At 36.1% G+C, this 19,732-nt stretch overlaps 2 protein-coding genes across 2 annotated transcripts; both read left to right on the top strand.

Annotated features, from left to right (window-relative positions):
- The first annotated feature begins 1,457 nt into the window (after positions 1-1,457).
- Positions 1,458-2,967, top strand: LOC120159070 (transcription factor MYB41-like). The gene is made up of 3 exons (XM_039169739.1): positions 1,458-1,669; positions 1,764-1,893; positions 2,073-2,967. The coding sequence occupies exons 1-3, from the start codon at positions 1,537-1,539 to the stop codon at positions 2,842-2,844; spliced, it is 1,035 nt and encodes a 344-aa protein (XP_039025670.1). The 5' UTR covers positions 1,458-1,536; the 3' UTR covers positions 2,845-2,967.
- A 4,733-nt stretch (positions 2,968-7,700) lies between these two features.
- On the top strand, positions 7,701-9,018 carry LOC120159115 (putative protein TPRXL). Its single transcript, XM_039169778.1, has 2 exons — positions 7,701-8,048; positions 8,449-9,018. Exons 1-2 carry the CDS (start codon positions 7,863-7,865, stop codon positions 8,776-8,778), a joined length of 516 nt encoding a protein of 171 aa, XP_039025709.1. The 5' UTR covers positions 7,701-7,862; the 3' UTR covers positions 8,779-9,018.
- Positions 9,019-19,732: the final 10,714 nt, after the last annotated feature.

The following is a 19,732-nucleotide window of genomic DNA, read 5'->3' as shown; positions in this document are numbered from 1 at the left end:
CCCGTCGGCCACCGTCTACAGCCACCGCGAGCGGCGGCCGAAATAACTGAACACCCCCAAAGCTCCCTCTCAATGTCCTCAGCCCAAATCCGAAGCCCAAACACCTAAAAAAATACCCCACTGGCGTAGATCTACAGAAAAGACTTCGATTTTTTTACCTTTTTTAAAAAAAAAACCCGTTCGCTTCCCCGACTCTCCGATGGCTTCTTCTCCAAGGACTTATTCGGGGTTGGTTTTTTTATGTGCTTGTTTGGTTTGTCGTTCTCGTGTAGGTTCAACGTTCTTGTTCCTGTCGTTGGTTGGTTATGTTTTTTTTGTTTGTGGCACTATTGTTGTTGTTTTCGTGATGGTTGTTGGAATTTTGTGGCTCTCGGTTTTCTCGATGATGCTTCCCGTTGGTTTTGTGTCGATGATGGTACTGTCGTAAGCAGTCTCTCCCCGTCCACTATTCGTCTGTGGTATTTATATACCCCCGTTGGGGGCTGTTTTCAACTATTTTTGGGGTGATCCCGAATTTCGGGGTCATTTTGTTATGGACCATTTATGGTTGACCGACCATCCCGGGATGGATCATCCCTAATGTACTTGGGCTGGTTCAGGCCCACTTAGCCGTTGCTTGACCTGAACAGATTTGGGCTCTTGCCCGTTTTGGATATATTGGACCCTGGACTTGGACTTGGAAAAAAAATAAAAGAATAAAATAAATAAAAATAAAATAAAAATAAAATAAAAATAAAATAAAACAAATAATAAAAACAAATATATATTATATATATTCTAAAAATGTTTCCAAAATTTCAAAAACATTTTCAAACTATATATTATACATATTTAAAAATGTTTTCAAAAAAATTATATATATATTTTCTAAAAATATTTTTTAAAAACTATATATTATATAAGTTTTCGATTTTAAAAACTATATATTATATAAGTTTTAAAAAATAATTTTAAAAACTATATATTATATATATTTTCAAAATATTTTAAAAGCTATATATTATATACGTATTTTCAAAAACCATTTGCAAACTATATATATATATATATATATATATATATATATATATATATATATATATATATATATATATATATGTAAAAAAATAAAAATATATGAACGAAAATAAGTGTCTACAAATAACAATTTGTTTATAACTAAGGTATAGCATTCGTACAATATTTATATATTTTAAGCACACTCCACGTAAATTTTGAACAAACATTTAAATTAGGTTTGTTCTTACATAGGACAAAGCTAACAAGGGCAATAAACATGTGTAGTATTTGAATATGTATTTATGTGCAATGTGTTATTTTTCCTCATAAGAAGACACGTTTCAATTGGGGGTACCAAATCCCATCGACTTGCCCCCAATTCCCCCCCCCCCACCATTCGTTTCTTCTCCTCTATTTATATCTCCTTCCTCCATGCATTGTATGACTTCGGTTCCCAAGGTTTTTACACTTCTTACAAGTTTTTTTCCAAACAAAAAAGGGCAAGTTTTAAGGTTGTCTTCAGAGATATATTCGGAAATGGGGAAATATCCCGGCTCTTACAAAAATGGGTTGAAGAAAGGTCCATGGACAGCTGAAGAAGATCAAATGTTGATCGATTATATTCAGAAACATGGCCATGGCAGATGGCGTACCCTCCCCAAAAATGCAGGTATATCTCAAAACTTACTTAAATCATCGAGTCGAATGTTTCGAGTTTGTGTTCTTTTAGTTCGATTAAGATCGAGTTTCGATTTTTTTGGTAGGGTTGAAGAGGTACGGGAAGAGTTGCAGGCTTCGATGGACTAATTACTTACGGCCTGATATCAAGAGGGGGAAATTCTCACCCGAAGAAGATGAAGTTATAATACAGTTACACAGCGTTTTAGGAAACAAGTAAGTGTTTATTACTAAGAAAATGTCGAAGTCAGTTTAAATCGAATAGTAAAAAGTCGGTTTTTTTATATTAAGAATGATTTAACTACTACTTATAGACTGATTATAGAGCAAAGTCAATGAAACAAAAATGTTTGTTTTATGGTACTATGTCTGATTTACTGTTTTTTTTAACTTAGATGGTCCGCCATTGCTTCTCGATTGCCTGGAAGAACAGATAACGAGGTAAAAAACTATTGGAATACTAACATCAAGAAGAAGCTATTGAGAATGGGGATCGATCCCTTTACCCACACTCCTAGTCTCGATCTTCTCGAACTCTCTTCGCTTCTCAGTTCATCTCTGTACAATTCTGCCCTAAATCCGACCGGTTTCGCCGGCAACATCGGACCAATTTTCAACCCTAATCTCTTCACCTTAGCCACCGCTTTCATGTCGGGCCAAAACAAGAACATGGAAGATAGTAACCCTGAAAATATCCAAGTACAAAACCAGTTCGAATCTTACCATGAAAACCAGTTCCATAATCCTGTTCAGTTCTGCCCTACATCATCGTCTTCAAGTACTTGTATGAACCAGATTCTGCAAGCTAATTGGAACCATTTTCCTGCAAATATGTGGCAATTAGATGATAATGTTAACAATTATTCAAAGGGTTTTCTTCCCATGCAAAACTACGGCTACCACCACGAGTTCAATCAGTCGATTATCTGCTCTTCAGCTGATCAAAAGCAGACATGTTTAACCGAAAACATTCCGAGTCTGAATCCCTTCGGATCGATTTTATCGACACCGTCTTCGAGCTCGACACCATTGAATTCGTCGTCGAACACATATGTGAACAACAACGGTACCGGCAGTGCCGCCGAATATATCGAAAGAGGCAGTTACTGCAGCAACATGTTGATGTGTGAAGTTCCTAATGGATTAAATGTCAATGGGTGTCTGTAATGTTTCTGAAAAAAACACAAAAGTTAGATTAAAAGTGTTTTTTTAATTAATTAGGATTTGACTAGGGTATTTGTATTTTGTAACATCTATGTGAAATCTTTAAATATTGTATTTTGTGTAGAAGTTTTTGTTGAATTTTTGGCATTTGCTTATACAAATTTCTCAAGGGGTTAAAGGTTGAAGTTATGCTGTTGAAATTGACATTTGCCTACAAAAAAATTAGTATATTTTTAAAGCAAAGCTATACGACCAGTTGGCTAAGGCAGTAATATTATTTGCTGTTAGGTGTGCATCATTTCATGGGACCCCTCTGCATTGCAAATAATGCCAAATTTTTTTTAAAAAATCCAAATTTAATTAAGTTATATATTATTCATAAAAAAACACATTTCATGGGATGCCTTGTCTTCTTCCACTAGTAATAGAGTTCTTAGGCAGGATGGATTTAATCTCTAATTCTTTTAAAAATTCTAGTTGTACTTAAAAGGGGATATCATGCAGTTCTTTAATGATTTCTATCTTTCCTTTATTAGGGTCATTCGGAAACTGATTAATCCTGAGGCCGGCCGCCCTAAAAGATATTCGACCAATTAGTCTCGTAGGGGATGTACAAGATTCTTTCAAAGGTCCTATCGAAGAGATTACGGTTGTGTATAGAATAAGTTATTGGGGAATCTCAGCTCGCTTTTATCTCATACCGCCAGATCTTGGATCGCTCTTTAATCGCGAACGAGGCTATTGATTTTGTATCCAAGTCCGGGCACAGTGGTGTCACTTTCAAAATAGATTTTCAGAAAGCCTATGGCACGGTTGATTGGAATTTTCTGATGCTTGTTACGAAGAAGTGTGGTTTTCGGGATAGATGGTGCAAGTGGATATTTCAATGCATTTCATCGGCTAGAATCTCAGTATTGGTCAACGGTGCCCCGACTGAAGTATTTTCCATTTCAAGGGGTTAAGACAGGGGTGTTCTTTTTCATCCCTTCTATTCAATCTTGTAGGAGAAGCACTTAATTTGATGCTACAGAAGGCTGTCCATTTGGGTTTATTCTCTGGGTTTAATGTTGGCCGAACGAATGAAAATATTTTAATTTCACACCTTTAATTTGCCGATTATCTACTAATATTCGGTGGTGCTTCATAAATGCAGGTTAGGAATGTGAAACGTGTTCTTAGAATTTATGAACTTGCTTCGAGTCTCAAATTGAATCTAAAAAAACAAGATTATGAGGTTTAGGTGGTGTTTGTTTTTGAAGAGGTAAAAGGTCTGCAGTCTGTAGTCTGCGGAGCACATCTGCAAACATCTGCAGCAGAAGAGGTGGACCAAAAGTCTGCAGTCTGTAAGAAGAAGACTGTTTGTTTTTTAACGTCTGCAGACTGCTAAAATAAACTGAAATATAAAATAAACTGATTTTTTAAACTTAAAAGAGTTCTACAATACTGAAATTTAAATAATTTTAGTTTTATAATACTGAAATTTAAATAATCCATACAACTACAATAATGAATTTTTTAAAATAAATTAATTCATATTTTAAAATAAATTAATCCATATTTTAAAATAAATCAATCGATATTTTAAAATAAATCAATCCATATTTTAAAATAAATCAATCCATATTTTAAAATAACTTTTTCCATATTTTAAAATAAATCAATCCATATTTTAAAATAAATCAATCCATATTTTAAAATAAATCAATCCATATTTTAAAATAAATTTTTCCATATTTTAAAATAAATCAATTCATATTTTAAAATAATTTTTTTATATTTTAAAATAAATCAATCCATATTTTAAAATAAATCAATCCATATTTTAAAATAAATCAATCTATATTTTAAAATAAATTTTAAAATAGATTTAAATGATTTTAATTTTCCCGCAGACCTTTGAAGACATAAAACTATGTCTGCACCAAGAGAGCTCGCGTATACGTTTGAAGAGCTTCTGTCTTCTAAAAAACAAACGGTCTGCGAAGCTTAATGTCTGCGCGTGGTCTGCACGGCGCAGACATAAGAGGTTTGAAGAGGTTGTACAGTGAAAACAAACAAAGCCTTAATGTCGAGGAACCTTTACTGCAAAATTGGGATAAGGTGGTTGGATGCTTGGTCGATAAATTCCCAACAAATTATCTTGGTCTTCCATTGGGTGCTAAGCGAAACTCTTATTCTCTTTGGGGATTGGGTGAGATGGGTGGGTTCTAGTGACAGGTCTTTCTCGGTGAAACATTTAAGAAGCTTATCACCGAACCCCTCCCTTGAAATAACTTTTGGAGTAACTTTGTGTGGTTAGGTTTGGCCCCTCTTAAGGTTGAACTTTTCATTTGGTTGGTAATGAATGGTCGGGTTCGGTTAAAGTCGAATTAATTAAAAAGGGAGTGCCAAATATTACAAATAACTTCTACCCTTTTTGCCATGAATTTCCAGAAACCATTGATCACTTATTCTTTCCTTGTTGGTTTAGTTGGAGAGTGGATGATTTGCTGCAATTGGATGGGGATCTCTTCCACCTTGCCTAAAGATCCAAGGACCTACATGGAAGCTTCGAGTGGTATTGAGGTTCCCTTGTTCAACAAGATATGGCCTTTGATCCCCTTCATGGTACTATGGACCTTGTGGCCGTCGAGAAATGACTTGATATTCAAAGATTAAATTATGGAGTGGACTCAATTGGTTTGTTTAGTGAAAATTCGTCTAGCCTCTTGGCTTAAAGTAAATTTTATAGAATGTTCTTTATCGCTGGACGGTTTAGTTAGGGACCTAACGCTAGCAAATCATTGTTTTAGATCAGATCTGTTAGTGTGCAAAAGTGGTTGCCACCCATGCTTGGTATGGTTAAACTAAATATTGACGGGGCTTGCTCGAGTAATGGGGACAACTGCGGTATCGGGGGTGGTCTGAAAGTTGTGGTCTGAATCCTCTGATTATGGTCGAATTACTTGCTATCAAGAGTGGGATTCAAAAGTTCCTAGACTCGGACTGGAGAAATAAGTGCATGTTGTGCATGGAGTCGGTAAAGAATGACATTCTCGTATACTTTTTATATCGTCTGATGAAAAAATTATTAGATGGATCTGACTCACCACGTCATCTGTGATTTCAACCAATAATATTTTTTCATCTCATTTTTAATAATATTTTTAATCCCTAAATAAAGAAGAATACATACATTAGAAAAGAACGAATCAAAATAATCTATAACAAAAGAAAAGAATGAGAAATGACAGCCAACATGTATGGCTTCATAGTTTTAGTAAAGAATATTAGTAATATTGAGCTTTCGACGAATTTAATTTATTTAATTATAAAATCTAGATTTAATTTTTTTTCACTACCGTAAAGAAATTAAATATTAACTAGACCTGAATAAGTGTAAGGTCTCAAATCCCGAGTTAAGAGTCTCGGGTTAAAATGTTGGGTCTTTAAATGAGCAAACTAGCTTATGGGAAACCTTGGTCTAAATTTGAGTGAATTTAGGCTTGGTATAGGCCCAACATGAGATGAAAAGGGGGTTTTTAATCTTAGCAAATAAGTGGAAGGACCAAAAGAACAATTAGGTCCTTGTTCAAAATAAAAGTTGAATCCTCCTTAATATTTGATGATTTCACGTATGTGGCATACCTCTTTTTCACCAATTTTTTTACCTTGTCTTCTTCATCCTCCTTCACTCTTTTTCCCCCTTCAAGACTAGAGAAAAGGTGTGGGCTTTTTTGTTCAACTAGCATAGTTCAAGGATTATATGGTAAGAACTTAAATCACTATTCCAAGAGCTTCAATTCAAGCCTCTAAAAAGTGAGTTTTGGTCATGGTTTCATGAACTTGGGTTTTAGTGGGGTTTATGGAATCCAACATTTCATCCCCTTTTTAGTAAATTTAAGTGTTAAGAAGCGTTGACAACTTCAATCTAAGATTTTAAATGAGTTAGTAACTCATTTGTCTTGATTTGATTAGGGAAGGAAGTTGGTGAGTGCTCAAAAGCTAAAGGCAAGAAAAGGTTGCAGCTTGGGTAAATTGAGGGAGTTTCCAGTAGTTAGGAAACCAAGGTAACACATTTACAACTCTTATATACCCTTAGTGGTCATTAGAGATGCATTTAGCTTCTAAGTTGAGTTTCAAAGCTTGAATGAACATGCATGGTAGATTCCACGTTTTGATGTTTTTAGCATGTTTCAAACCTTCTTTATGACCCTTATAACTCACATAAGACTTTAATAACACTTGAGAACCTCGATAGGGTTGTTAGAGAAGTTAACAGGGTAAATTTCGTGCCTAAGTAAGGTATTTCTGGACCCGAATATCGGTACTGGAAGAACATTACCAATATTGTTCTTCAAGTTCAATAGCAAAGGGGTTTTTGGGAAGTGAAGCATCAATACCGGATAAACACCTTCCTTTTTAGAGGTTTTCTTGTTTACAATTCTTTTCTTTTGTAAAAGGGTTTTGGTTCTAGCTAAGCATTTAAAAAGCTAGGAAGTTTGTAAAGATTATCTCTTTGTCTTTGAAAAAGAAAGAACAAATTAGTGGATTTGTTGGAAAATCCTAAGTGAGGAGCTTAGGTAGTGGATGTAGAATTCATTGAGGAAGTTGAATCACTATAAATCATTGTGCATATTTTCCTATCTTTATACTCATTACTCCCTAAATTTCAAAAAATCAACTCACCCCCTCTTGGCATATTTCGGTTGATCGATCGAGCTTCATCGAACCCAACACTTTTGCCTCGTCCTCTGAACAATTTTCGTGTAACTCTTTAAATTCACTTTTCATCTACTCTAATGTTATTCGACCATCATTGAAACTGGGCAGGCAACTTCATTTTTGCCTTAAATCTTTACGAAATCCACATAACTATCAGATTTCATTTCAAATATCTTTAAATTCCTCCTTTTCAATCCGCTCCCTTTTCTTCTTCTTTCTTTTTCTCTAAACCCACTGCATGAACTTAAACTAACCTTTTCAGTAAAAATGAAGAAAATGAGCATGGTTTCCTTTCGGTTGTTTCCGATAACGGTTTGATGGTCGGAAAACGATCGAAGTCGTCGTCTTCGGATGTTAAATCGCCCCTTTCACCGGCGAAGAACACAATGGGTTCCGACAATAAAGACGAAGATGCTCCCGGTAATTCTTTTGGTCGGAAAGACAAACTTGGTCGCGGGAGTCTCTCTCGTTTTGTCAATGCCGTCTTCTTTGAAACTTCCCTGGTCAGTTCTTTTTCTTCCTGCCTTTTCATGTCGTTTAATATTAGTATTTAAGAATTTAATTTTTCTGGGTTCTTTCTTATAATTGAAACTAAAAATAGAAATCACTTAGTATAGAGTAAACAGTAACAATATGAACTCTAGTTCTGTTATATGTTAATTATTTAGTTTTTTCTTTTAATACTAATTTGACCAAATCAATTCAATTGTATACTATTGACAGGAACACTTACTGTTCTTGGAAATTCAATCTCCATGTGCTTCACTGATTAAGAAATTATAGTCAAAATTTTTACGTTTCTTCTGTTCTCTTTTGTTTCTGATTATATATAAAAACTTTAACCACCAGAATCAAAGAGAATTGTATATATATTAAAATTAAATTTTCATTTGCATTTGATAGATGAAGAGAAGTAGAAGCAAGAAACTGGATCAGAAGCTGCACCGGATTTACAATGGCGAGATATCCAAATCTAAATCTGAATCAAAACCGAACAAGATTTTTAGTCCGACAATCAACGATGTGCCACTGTGCGAGGGCATCGATCACTCAACAAGTGACAATTCTTCTAAGGTATCATCTTGTTTATCAAAAGATTCCTCTTCATCATCGCCGAGTTCGTTGGCATCTGATCGTTCATTTTCATCATCGTCGAGTTCGTTGTTGTTAATGACGGCATCTGATCGTTCATTTTCATCATCGCTGTTAATCTTCATCTTCACTTTCCTGTAATTCGAGGCCAGCATCGTCCAAAACCGCGGCAAACAATAAAATGCTTGAAAAGGACCATGGTTCCAAGATTGTTTCTTGTTGTTTGCTCCTTGTGAGCCAATTGGTTTTGGTCATTTGGGGTAAAGTTCTGCAACTCGGCCGTGCTTGTCTTTGCGAACCGGTGGACTAAACGAGGTCCATCGGATAATGCTGCGGTTGATCCTTGTGTATCCGACATTGATTCGAAACATTACAGGAAGAAGATTATCATGGAAGAAAATATAGATTATTAAATACGTAATTTATTTTAAAATAATGTTTATCTTGACCAAAACTAAATTTGAAAGATCTCCTAAAACTAAAAACCAGAAAAAAGATAAAGAAAATAAAACCCCTTAAACCCAAAAAGTAGAACCCTCGTAATCTTCTTATCCCCTAAAGTCCTCCCTCAAACCCGAAAAGTTCAGTCCACCAAAGATGGTGGCAATAAATCTTATGCATCTCAACCCAAGCTCTCTTCTTCCTTTCACAAACTTCTCTTCCAAGCACTCGTTTTCCTCCCTTCCAAAGCCCTCAATCCTTTCTCTCTTATATTCCACCCAAACCCAAATCAAAACCCAAAATTTTCATATGGCCCTTCTCTTCACTAAGGCAAAATCCACTCGAAACCCCTTCTCAAACCCAAGTTCAAACAACCCATCAACCAGAAGTAGAAGAAGACATAACCCCATTTTCGATGAGCAGAGATTCGCTAGAGCTTTCCATCTTGCTGTCCTCGTGTCCCTGCAAATGATTGTTTCGCCCTCGAAAACCGTCTCAGGGTCACCTCTTGAACTGGCCGAGGGTTAAGAACATAGCCAGAGTTCCCGGAGACGAAATTGATGAAGAAATGATGCCCCTTTTTGATAAAAGGAACGATGGTGAAGAGGAGGATGGGGAGTTTGAGTCGCTGATTTGTATAGGGAGAAGTTGGTGAAGGAGTTTAATTACAGGGGGTTGTAAAGTTTAAGAATCTGGCTAAGATTTCCCGGCCGGGGAAGAAGAAAAGAAGGAAAGTAAAGGAGATGGGGAAAGGAAAGGAAATGAGAGGAAGAGTTTTGTGTGGTGGAAGTTTTGGAGGAAAATGAGGGAGAGGACGAAATGAAAGGGTTGTTAGGAGAGGAGTTTAAAGGAGGGAAGGAATGGAAGGGTTCAACAGATTGTAGCTTTTGGATGAAAGGTATGGGGATAAAGGATTTGAAGAGCTGCCTCAAGCAATTAAGGTAGTATTTTGGATGCCGATTTTTCTTTTGAATGTTGTGATGGTGTGTATATAATAGCTTTTGAGTGTGTTATAAGGACTAGAGAGATGAAATTATATTCTGTAGTGAGTTAAATTGGAAATTTTGAATGTTGTAATGTTGTATGTATAATATTTTTTTTATAAAAGATTAGAGAGATGAAATTTAGCTTAAGCATTATTCCTGAAGTGCTTTGATGCCTTAGTGAGTTAAATTGGAGAATATTCAATTTATTTGATATATGCGTGGACTGTCAGCACTTTTTATTTGGATGCTCTAGTTGTTTCCCTCTTTTTCTATGGTATATGATTTTTGCAAATTTGATGTTGTATCTTTGGTATAGTTTCTATTATGACATATTGTTCACATCTGAAATGCCATCCCCTTCTTTTTTTCAGGCTGTATTGGTTGAAGAAACTGTCGAAACGATTTTTTCTTAAAAGTGAAAAGGTGAGATTTAAAAAAAAACACATTAATTTTTAATTTATATCTTTCAATTGATTTTTAATTTAAAAACAAATGCGATTAAAAAACCTTCGTTCGAAAAAATTCAGATTTCTTTTATGATCGAAAAAATACATTCAAAGAGTCGCCACCAATCTTTGATTAGGGTGTGATTGGGCACCCAAAAATGATGTCATTTTAAATAAAAATTAACTTTAATTAAAACAACAAATTGAGGTATGCGTTACCAAAATCCGAGTTCGGGAGTCGGTTACGTGTGGGGAAGGCCCCACAACGCCCTAAATCGGTACCTAGTCGATTAATTAACGTCTTTGCAATGAACTTTACAAATTCGAGTTTATTTTGATTCTTGATCCCATAAAGTAAAAATGTAAATTTAAAGCATTCAAAAACACTCAAACAAATTAAATTAAAATTACCAAGTTATTTTAGAAAGATAAAGGATGTTCGATTATTTACAAATATCGAGACCAGATCTTAAAGATATAACAACCTTTTCTCGATATATTTAAATAAACGAACATTTCTTTTTCTCTCGTTCCCAAATTTTAGGTGACGAATCAATTTTTTTGTTTCACTTTCGGGATACATTTTTACTTTAAAATCATTAAAAGCGGACCTCAAATCAGTTATGGCGGCCCACTTCAACAACTTAAATTAAAAGGGTACCCTTAGTCCGATTATGTAATAGGTCGAGTTATGCATGTAAGGCTATCATACAATTGTACCAAAAATTATGTCATGCCAGAAATTAATTAACAAAATTAAAAAATATCATACAATGTGACATAAAAAAATTTACATACATATTTTTAATTAAAAATCATAAATATGCATATTAACATATTATATACACATGTGACCTAAATATAAAAACAAAATCATAACATACTAAACTACAAATTTTAAAAAGATATATACATATTAGAGTTAGAGTTGAATTTAAATAAATGTAAAATTCGACATACAGATTAAAACTAAAGTATGGATCTAAATGAAAATTGCCTAAATATAATGGATTTACAAACAAAAAAAAACTATAACAGAATTGAAATTGATAAAATAATAAAATCAGGACAAACACAAAATATTAAATTCGAAAGGAATCCTAAAGGTGACTAAAGTATAAATATGTGACTAAAGAACAAGAGCACGAAAGCAAATACCATAAAATTCAATGGCCAAACATTAATTAACCTAAAATTTTAATATAAATTCTTTAATATCAAACTAAGCAACTCAGCCGTATCATCTCCAAAAACACCATGCTTTCATTTTTCAACTTCTTTGAAGGGGAAATGGAGACTACAGCAACCAACGACCAAGGCTCTCTTTGGGTTTTGCGATAAAGACCCAACAAGAAGGACGAAGATCAAAGGCTCTCTTCGACGTCAGAACATACCCGAGCCAGGTAACCCAATCTTAAACACCTAATTTTCTTGAAATTTAATACAGAGAAGCATGATTCCTTCAAAAAGGAGATCCCCATTTCTTTCCGCTTCGTATTACCCTATAGATTTATGCTAAGCTACTCTTTAAAAAAAACAATTGTTTTTTTATTTAAAAACCCTCTCCTTCCTCTAGTTTTTCGTCTGTTTCAGACATGGAAAAAATTAATTTTTTTTATATATATTTTAGTAAGGAATTCCCTAATGAACGGCGACCTACACTCTGACAACGACAGGATCAACAAAAGAAACGGTAACGAGATTAAACTCATTCTTTTCTTACATCTTTTATTTGTTTAGAAATAAGAACACCCATAACATACTGGAAATGGAAAAGAAAGAAAGAAAATACCAAAAAACAGATATTTACTTTCTATTGCTTCTTCGGCTTTTTGAATACAACGGTGAGACTCCTTGGGAATTTTCTTGAACGTGATCTCCTCGATGACTGGAACGGGGATACAAGCGACGTGGTGGTTATCCTCTTCAACTCCGGCAAGTAAGGGCTACGTTATCTCATTGAAAAGCTTCTATTTGTTGTTGATGGCCCTTTTTTTGGATTTTTGGCTAAATGAACATATTTGAATGGGTATTTTCCGATTGGAATCTCTCTCTCTCTTCTTTCGATGTGTGTTAATGGTTGGGAATGGCTACTGGTTTCTGCTCTGTTTTTGCTCAATGCTCTTGTTTTCTTTTTTTTTTGTTCTCCCCCTTTTTTTTTGTTTTCTCTTCTTTTCTATCCCCATGCTGATAGTTTCTAGTAGTTAAAATCCCTCAAAACTGACCATTTACAGTTTTTAATTCCCCACTATCTAATTATTCCAACTGCTAAAAACCAACCTGAATCTCTTTCTTTTTCTGCATCCAACTGCTGTCCATTGGTCTTGAACTGGGCCTCCAACATGTTTGGGCTTATTTGGGCTCTCACTGATCCACACTATAACTCGTACTGGATCTAAAACTCGAACGGAGTCCCCGGACAAAACCGAGCATCTACAGCTGCCCCTCTTTGTTCATGGTCGTGTAACGAGAATAGAACAAAGATTAAAATATGACCGAGTTTGTCCGGTTCTAAAGGCTCCAAAAGATTAAAGCACTCCATTGTTACTTCGGGATAAATGAAACTTGAAAAATCTTCAAATGACGAGCCTGCTCCCTATTCCTTCAGGAAGTATAAGACTCGGACAATCTTCATAAAATGTGTATGTTCTCTATTCATTCAGAGAGTATAAGACTTGAACAATCTTCAACAAACGTGTCTGCTCCCTATTCGTTCAGGGAGTATAAGACTCGAATAATCTTCAACAAACGGGTCCGCTCCCTATTCCTTCAGAGAGTATAAGACTCGATCTTCAATAAACGTGTCCGCTCCCTATTCCTTCAGAGAGTATAGGACTCAATCTTCAACGAACTTGTCAGCTCCTATTCCTATTCAGAGAGTATAGGACTCAATCTTCACGAACTTGTCCGCTCCCTATTCCTTCAGAGAGTATAGGACTCAATTTTCAACGAACTTGTCCGCTCCCTATTCCTTCAGAGAGTATAGGACTCGATCTTCAACCAACGAATTTGCTTCACTACTCTTTCGTGAAGGCTTATAGATTTAATTGTTTTGAAGGTCAAACCTGAAAATCAAACATTATCACTAATGAACATATGTTTGAAAATATTATATTCAAAAATTTAGAATTTGATAAAATTTCTGAAAATCCATCTCCATCGTGAAAACTTGTCTGGAAACCATTGGATACGTGAATCTGCTTTAACTCAGTTTTGGTATAAACACCATTCTTTTCAAAATCTCCAAACCAAATATCTTCATCTCGATGCTTCAATATCTTCAATCTTCAACTATCATTGGGAAACCTGCAAAATGCTTAAGTCATCATGCAATTATGAGTGTCATGATCCTATTCATGCCTAAATGTATGCAAATATGCAATTTGATGCATTTTCTTCTTCGAAGGAACTCTATCTCCTTTTGATCTTGATGAAACTCAGCTTGGAACTCAGCTTCATCTTGGGCACGGAACATTTGACCAGTTCACCCCAGTTGACAATCTCAATTCCATATCTCTCGGCTTAACATGACCTTGACTCCTTTCTTTCTTGAAACCCGCCAGTATCCATGACCAACTTCTCGACAAAAAAAATCTCTTAGGGTCATCTTTTAATGGCTGAAATTTTCTACGAACTCCAAAGTTTTAGCTTCCCGTAGCCACACAAGCTTACATGTTTAAACCATTGTCAACTTCAGAATACCTACATTTTCCAAAACCTTTTGCACAATAATACAAAGTGATCTCATGTACTTCAAGTTAAGCTATATGTTTTAACTTTTCAAAATAAGATGCTTACAAAAGGGAAACGAACAATAAAAGACATCTCTTTATTTATATAAATACAGAGCACTTTTGGCAACTAAATGGCAAACTTTTAACTGGAAAAAGCAAAAGAACAAAAGAGTAGGCGTCTTCAAATATCAATAATGCAAATGCTTTGGAACTGGCATGCCGTTAGAATATCTCGAGCGTAGCTTCTGTCAAAAAGATCTTCAAAATTGTGATGCTTAAGAGTATGAAGCTACTTCTAAACTCCCAAATCTCTATTATTGGATGCCCTAAACCAGTATTGAATCTCATATGCATTCAATTTCTCTTGGTTATTTCAATCGAGACTCATTAATCTTTAGTCTCATCCCTGATCACCGACTGTCATTGTTACTATCCATATCAGGAGCTCTTTCCACTTCCAAAATTGATTCAGAACCTCCACCATGCACGAATTCTGAATTTCAAACTCAACTCAAGTCGCCCTTTGCGAGTTTTCAACTTGAGACCTCCTTTGGTTCCAAGACGTCCTTTTCGGGTTTTCGTCTTGAACCCTCCTTTTATTTCTCTTTTTTTCATTTTTCTCTTTTAATTTTTCTTTCTTTTTTTTCATTTTTATTTTTTTTTCATTTTTATTTTTTCTCATCTTTTCTTTTCTTCTTTTCTTCTTTTTCTTTTTCTCATTTTTATTATTATTTTTTCATTTTTCGTTTTTTTTTCTCTTTTATTTCTTCTTCAAGCGAAATATCTCTTAACAGCGTCGGAATTCACTGGATATGGTAATTCTGATCCGTCCATTTCAGTTAGGACTAGAGCTCCCCCAGAAAAGGCCTTCTTGACAACATAAGGTCCTTCCCAATTGGGCATCCATTTTCCTCTGAAATCCTTCTGAATAGGCAAAATCCTTTTAAGCACCAAATCTCCCTCATGGAATTCTCGAAGGCGAACTTTCTTACCATGTGCCCGTATCATACGTTTTTGGTACATCTGACCATGACAAATAGCTTTCAATCTCTTTTCTTCATTCAAATTCAACTGGTCATACCTAACTTGGACCCATTCTGCCTCATCAAGCTTTACCTCTGACAAAATCCGAAGTGAGGGAATTTCCACCTCAATAGGTAAGACAGCTTCCATCCCATAAACCAAAGAAAACGGAGTTGCCCCAGTTGAAGTCCGTACTGAAGTTCGATAAGCAAACAGAGCAAATGGAAACTTCTCATGCCAATCCTTATAGGTCTCAGTCATTTTCTCTATGAGCCTTTTGATGTTCTTATTGGCCGCCTTTACTGCCCCATTCATCTTTGGACGATAAGTAGTGGAATTATGATGTTTTATTTTGAACTGTTTACAGACCGAGTCCATCATCTTATTATTTAAAATCAACGCATTATCGGAGATAATCCTCTCGGGCAAACCATATCTACAAATGATCTCCTTCTTCAAGAATTTACATATTGTAGACTGGGTAACATTTGCGTAAGAAGCTGCTTCTACCCACTTGGTGAAATAATCTATGGCTACCAGAATGAAGCGATGACCATTTGAAGCTTTAGGCGAAATTTGTCCAATAACATCCATGCCCCACATTGAGAATGGCCACGGAGCTGTCATTACGTGCAACGGATGAGGAGGAGTATGTATCCTATCTCCATAAATCTGACATTTGTGACATTTTTGGGCATAATTGATACAGTCTGTTTCCATAGTTGACCAATAATACCCAAATCTCATAATTTGCCTAGCCATAACATGCCCATTAGCATGGGTACCACATATTCCCTCATGCACTTCTTCAAGAATCAATTTGGCCTTTTTTGCGTCCACACATCTTAACAAAACCTGATCCAAACTTTTCTTGTATAGAGTCTCACCATCAAGCACATACCCTGATGCCATTCTTCTAATGGTTCTCTTATCATTCTCAGTAGCCTGTTCTGGATAACTCTGATACCTTATATATTGCAAGATATCATAATACCAGGGGTTTCCATCTTCTTCCTCTTCGATATTAAAACAATGGGTTGGATACTCATAAGCCTTCATTTCAATGGGCATCATATTTGAATATTCGTTCATCTTAAATGCTGCTGCCAGTGTGGCTAAGGCATCTGCCATTTGATTCTCTTCTCTAGGGAGGTAATTGAAAGTTACTTCTTCAAATTCTTCAACAAGTTCCATAACCAACTTACGGTATTCTACAAGCTTAGGATCTTTTGTCTCCCATTCTCCCCTGAGTTGGTAAATTACCAAAGCTGAATCCCCATACACTTTAAGCATTTTTACTTTGTGTTCAACGGCAGCTCTAAGAACCAGAACACAACCTTCATACTCGGCCATATTGTTTGTACAATCAAAATTAAGCCGACTGGTGAAAGGATAATGCTCTCCCTCTGGTGAGACCAAAATTGGTTTGATTCCATGTCCCAAGGCATTTGAAGCACCATCGAAGTTCAACTTCCAATATTTGCTAGTGGATGCCACTGCTTCTTCTACCGAAATAGCCATTAAATCTTCATCTGGGAAATCAAAGCTCAACGACTCATATTCTTCCGAAGCCCTGCTTGCAATGAATTCTGCTATAGCACTTCCTTTAATTGCCGTCTGGTTTACATACTGGATGTCAAACTCGGACAATAAGATCTGCCAACGAGCTAATCTTCCAGATAATGCAGGCACACCCATTAGATATTTCAAGGGATCAAGCTTGGATATAAGCCAAGTAGTATGATACAACATATATTGCCTAAGCCTTCGGGTAGCCCATACTAAAGCGCAACACAACTTTTCAATGGGTGAGTATCTTGTCTCACATTCAGTGAACTTCTTGCTGAGATAATAAATAGCCCTTTCTTTCTTCTCAGTTTGGTCACGTTGCCCCAGCACACACCCCATTGAATTTTCATAAACTGACAAATAAAGAATCAAGGGTTTGCCTGAGATTGGGGGCGCCAAGATTGGAGTGCTCGAAAAATATCTTTTCACTGCTTCAAAAGCTTTTTGACAGTCCTCACTCTATTCTCCTGAGTTATTCTTGCGAAGAAGGCGAAATATGGGATCACACTTTTCTGTCAGCTGTGAAATAAACCGAGCTATATAATTTAATCTCCCCAAAAATCCTCTGACTTCTTTTTGTGTTCGTGGGGGTGGCAAGTCTTGAATAACCTTTACTTTATTTTGGTCTATTTCAATTCCTTTTTGGCTTACTACGAAACCCAATAACTTCCCAGATGTCACCCCAAAAGTACATTTATTTGGGTTGAGTTTTAGCTGGCATCTTCTTAGTCTTTTAAAGAGTTTTCTCAAATTCCCGATATGTTCTTCCTCTGTCTTGGCTTTGACTATCATATCATCGACATAAACTTCTATCTCTTTATGCATCATGTCGTGAAATAACGTCACCATGGCCCTTTGATATGTTGCCCCTGCATTCTTCAGTCCAAACGGCATTACTTTATAGCAAAACGTTCCCCACATGGTAACAAATGTCGTTTTTTCTATATCTTCAGGGTTCATCTTAATTTGATTATAGCCAGAGAAACCATCCATAAAAGAGAACAAAGAATTTCCAGCAGTATTATCCACTAGCGTGTCTATATGTGGCAAAGGAAAATTATCCTTTGGACTAGCTCGGTTGAGATCCCTGTAGTCAACACACATTCGAACTTTCCCATCCTTCTTCGGTACTGGGACAATATTAGCTACCCATTCAGGATATTTGGCCACTTTAAGAAACCCGGCATCAAATTGTTTTTTCACTTCCTCTTTAATCTTGAGCAGCATCTCAGGTCTCATTCTTCTCAGTTTTTGTTGTACCGGTTTATATTCAGGCTTTATTGGCAGTTTGTGAACAACCAACTCTGTATCTAAACCCGGCATATCTTTGTATGACCAAGCAAACACATCCTTGTATTCTTGAAGCAATTCTATCAAATCATGTCGACCTCCAACTGACAGAGTGGTACCAATCTTTATTTCTCTCTTATCCTCATTTGTCCCCAAATTCAAAATCTCAGTAGACTCTTTATGAGGCAAAATCTGCTTATCTTCATTCTCCACCATTTTCAGCAATTCAGAAGGTAGTTCACATCCCTCATCATCATCACAATCCCTCGATTTCTCCTTGACATATAGGCTTCTCGAAATCAATCTCTGGGTCAGAGTCATTGGCATTCATATTATTGAAATCTGAGCTCCTGAAAAAATAATGAAAGAGAAGATATATATACATATATACATATGGGAGGATCTTTTCCCATATAAATAAATAGAAAAAAATAAATACATACATATATACAATAATGAATGAATGAATGAAATGCATGGGGAAATGTTTTCCATTTGGAACTAACAGAATGCATCTTTTATTGAAAGCAAGAAAAAACAAACAGCTTAACCCTTTACATAAAATCACCTATTGCCCCAGGGTATGAACAACAGGGAGAAAGTTCCAGTGCATTACTCTGTAAAAGATTTGTAAACTACAGGCAGTTCTTCCGCGGTCCAATTGTTCAACACGAAGCCCGGTGGTGCAGGATAAATGCCCATAACTCTCATTTCCTCAAATTCATCATCAGTTATAACGTTAATGCCTAAATCTCCCAAGGCATCCTCAACCATCACCTCAGTGTTCCTTGAATTCCCTTGAAACATATGTCCCCCAGATATGAAAATGCTACTCAACGGCGAGAAGGTCATGGGTTCCCAGCTAAGGTCTTCACCAGCTAATCTGGCCTTTCTCATTTCCTGACCCTTTTTAATTCCCCTCAGCTTATCCCTCGGAGTTGGCTGATACCCCAAACCAAATCGATCTCTTTTAGTAACAGGGCATATTTGGATTCACCGGTCCTTGCAACTGTCGACCTAACCCATTTCCAACTTTCGCTCCTCTTCCAAGAGTCAATTTGAGTCCCATCTTGGTACAGTTTGACAATCGAGGCTTTGGTATCTTCTTGCCTTCGGCCACAAACGTAGCATTGACAAACTCCAACGATCTGAAAGAACACTCGACGGCTTGCTCATCAACTTCAATGTACGGAGCAGTAGTAGAAACAGAAGCAATAATGTCCTCTTCAGCATGAATACATACCAACCTTCCATCAATCACAAATTTCAGTCTCTGGTGCAATGTGGACGGAACTGCACCGGCCTGATGAATCCAAGGCCTTCCCAACAAACAATTGTACGTAGGCATAATGTCCATTACGAGAAATTCTACTTCATAAGTTGCTGGACCAATATTCAGAGGAACATCAATCTTGCCCAACACTTCTCTTTTAGTCCCATCGAAAGCTCGAACCACACTTTGACAGGTTCTCATAAGTGTACTATCTAATGGAAGCTTCTTTAGAGTCACTAAAGGCATCACATTCAAAGCTGAACCATTATCAACCAAGACTCGGGACAACACATACCCTTTACATTTAACTGTAATGTGCAAAGCCTTCTGACT

This window comes from Hibiscus syriacus, unplaced genomic scaffold (assembly GCF_006381635.1).
Source record: "Hibiscus syriacus cultivar Baekdansim isolate YM2019G1 unplaced genomic scaffold, ASM638163v2 tig00111342_pilon, whole genome shotgun sequence".
Taxonomy (NCBI): Eukaryota; Viridiplantae; Streptophyta; class Magnoliopsida; order Malvales; family Malvaceae; genus Hibiscus; species Hibiscus syriacus.
Note: the sequence above shows the minus strand (reverse complement) of the source record. Positions and strands in the feature narration are given on the sequence as shown.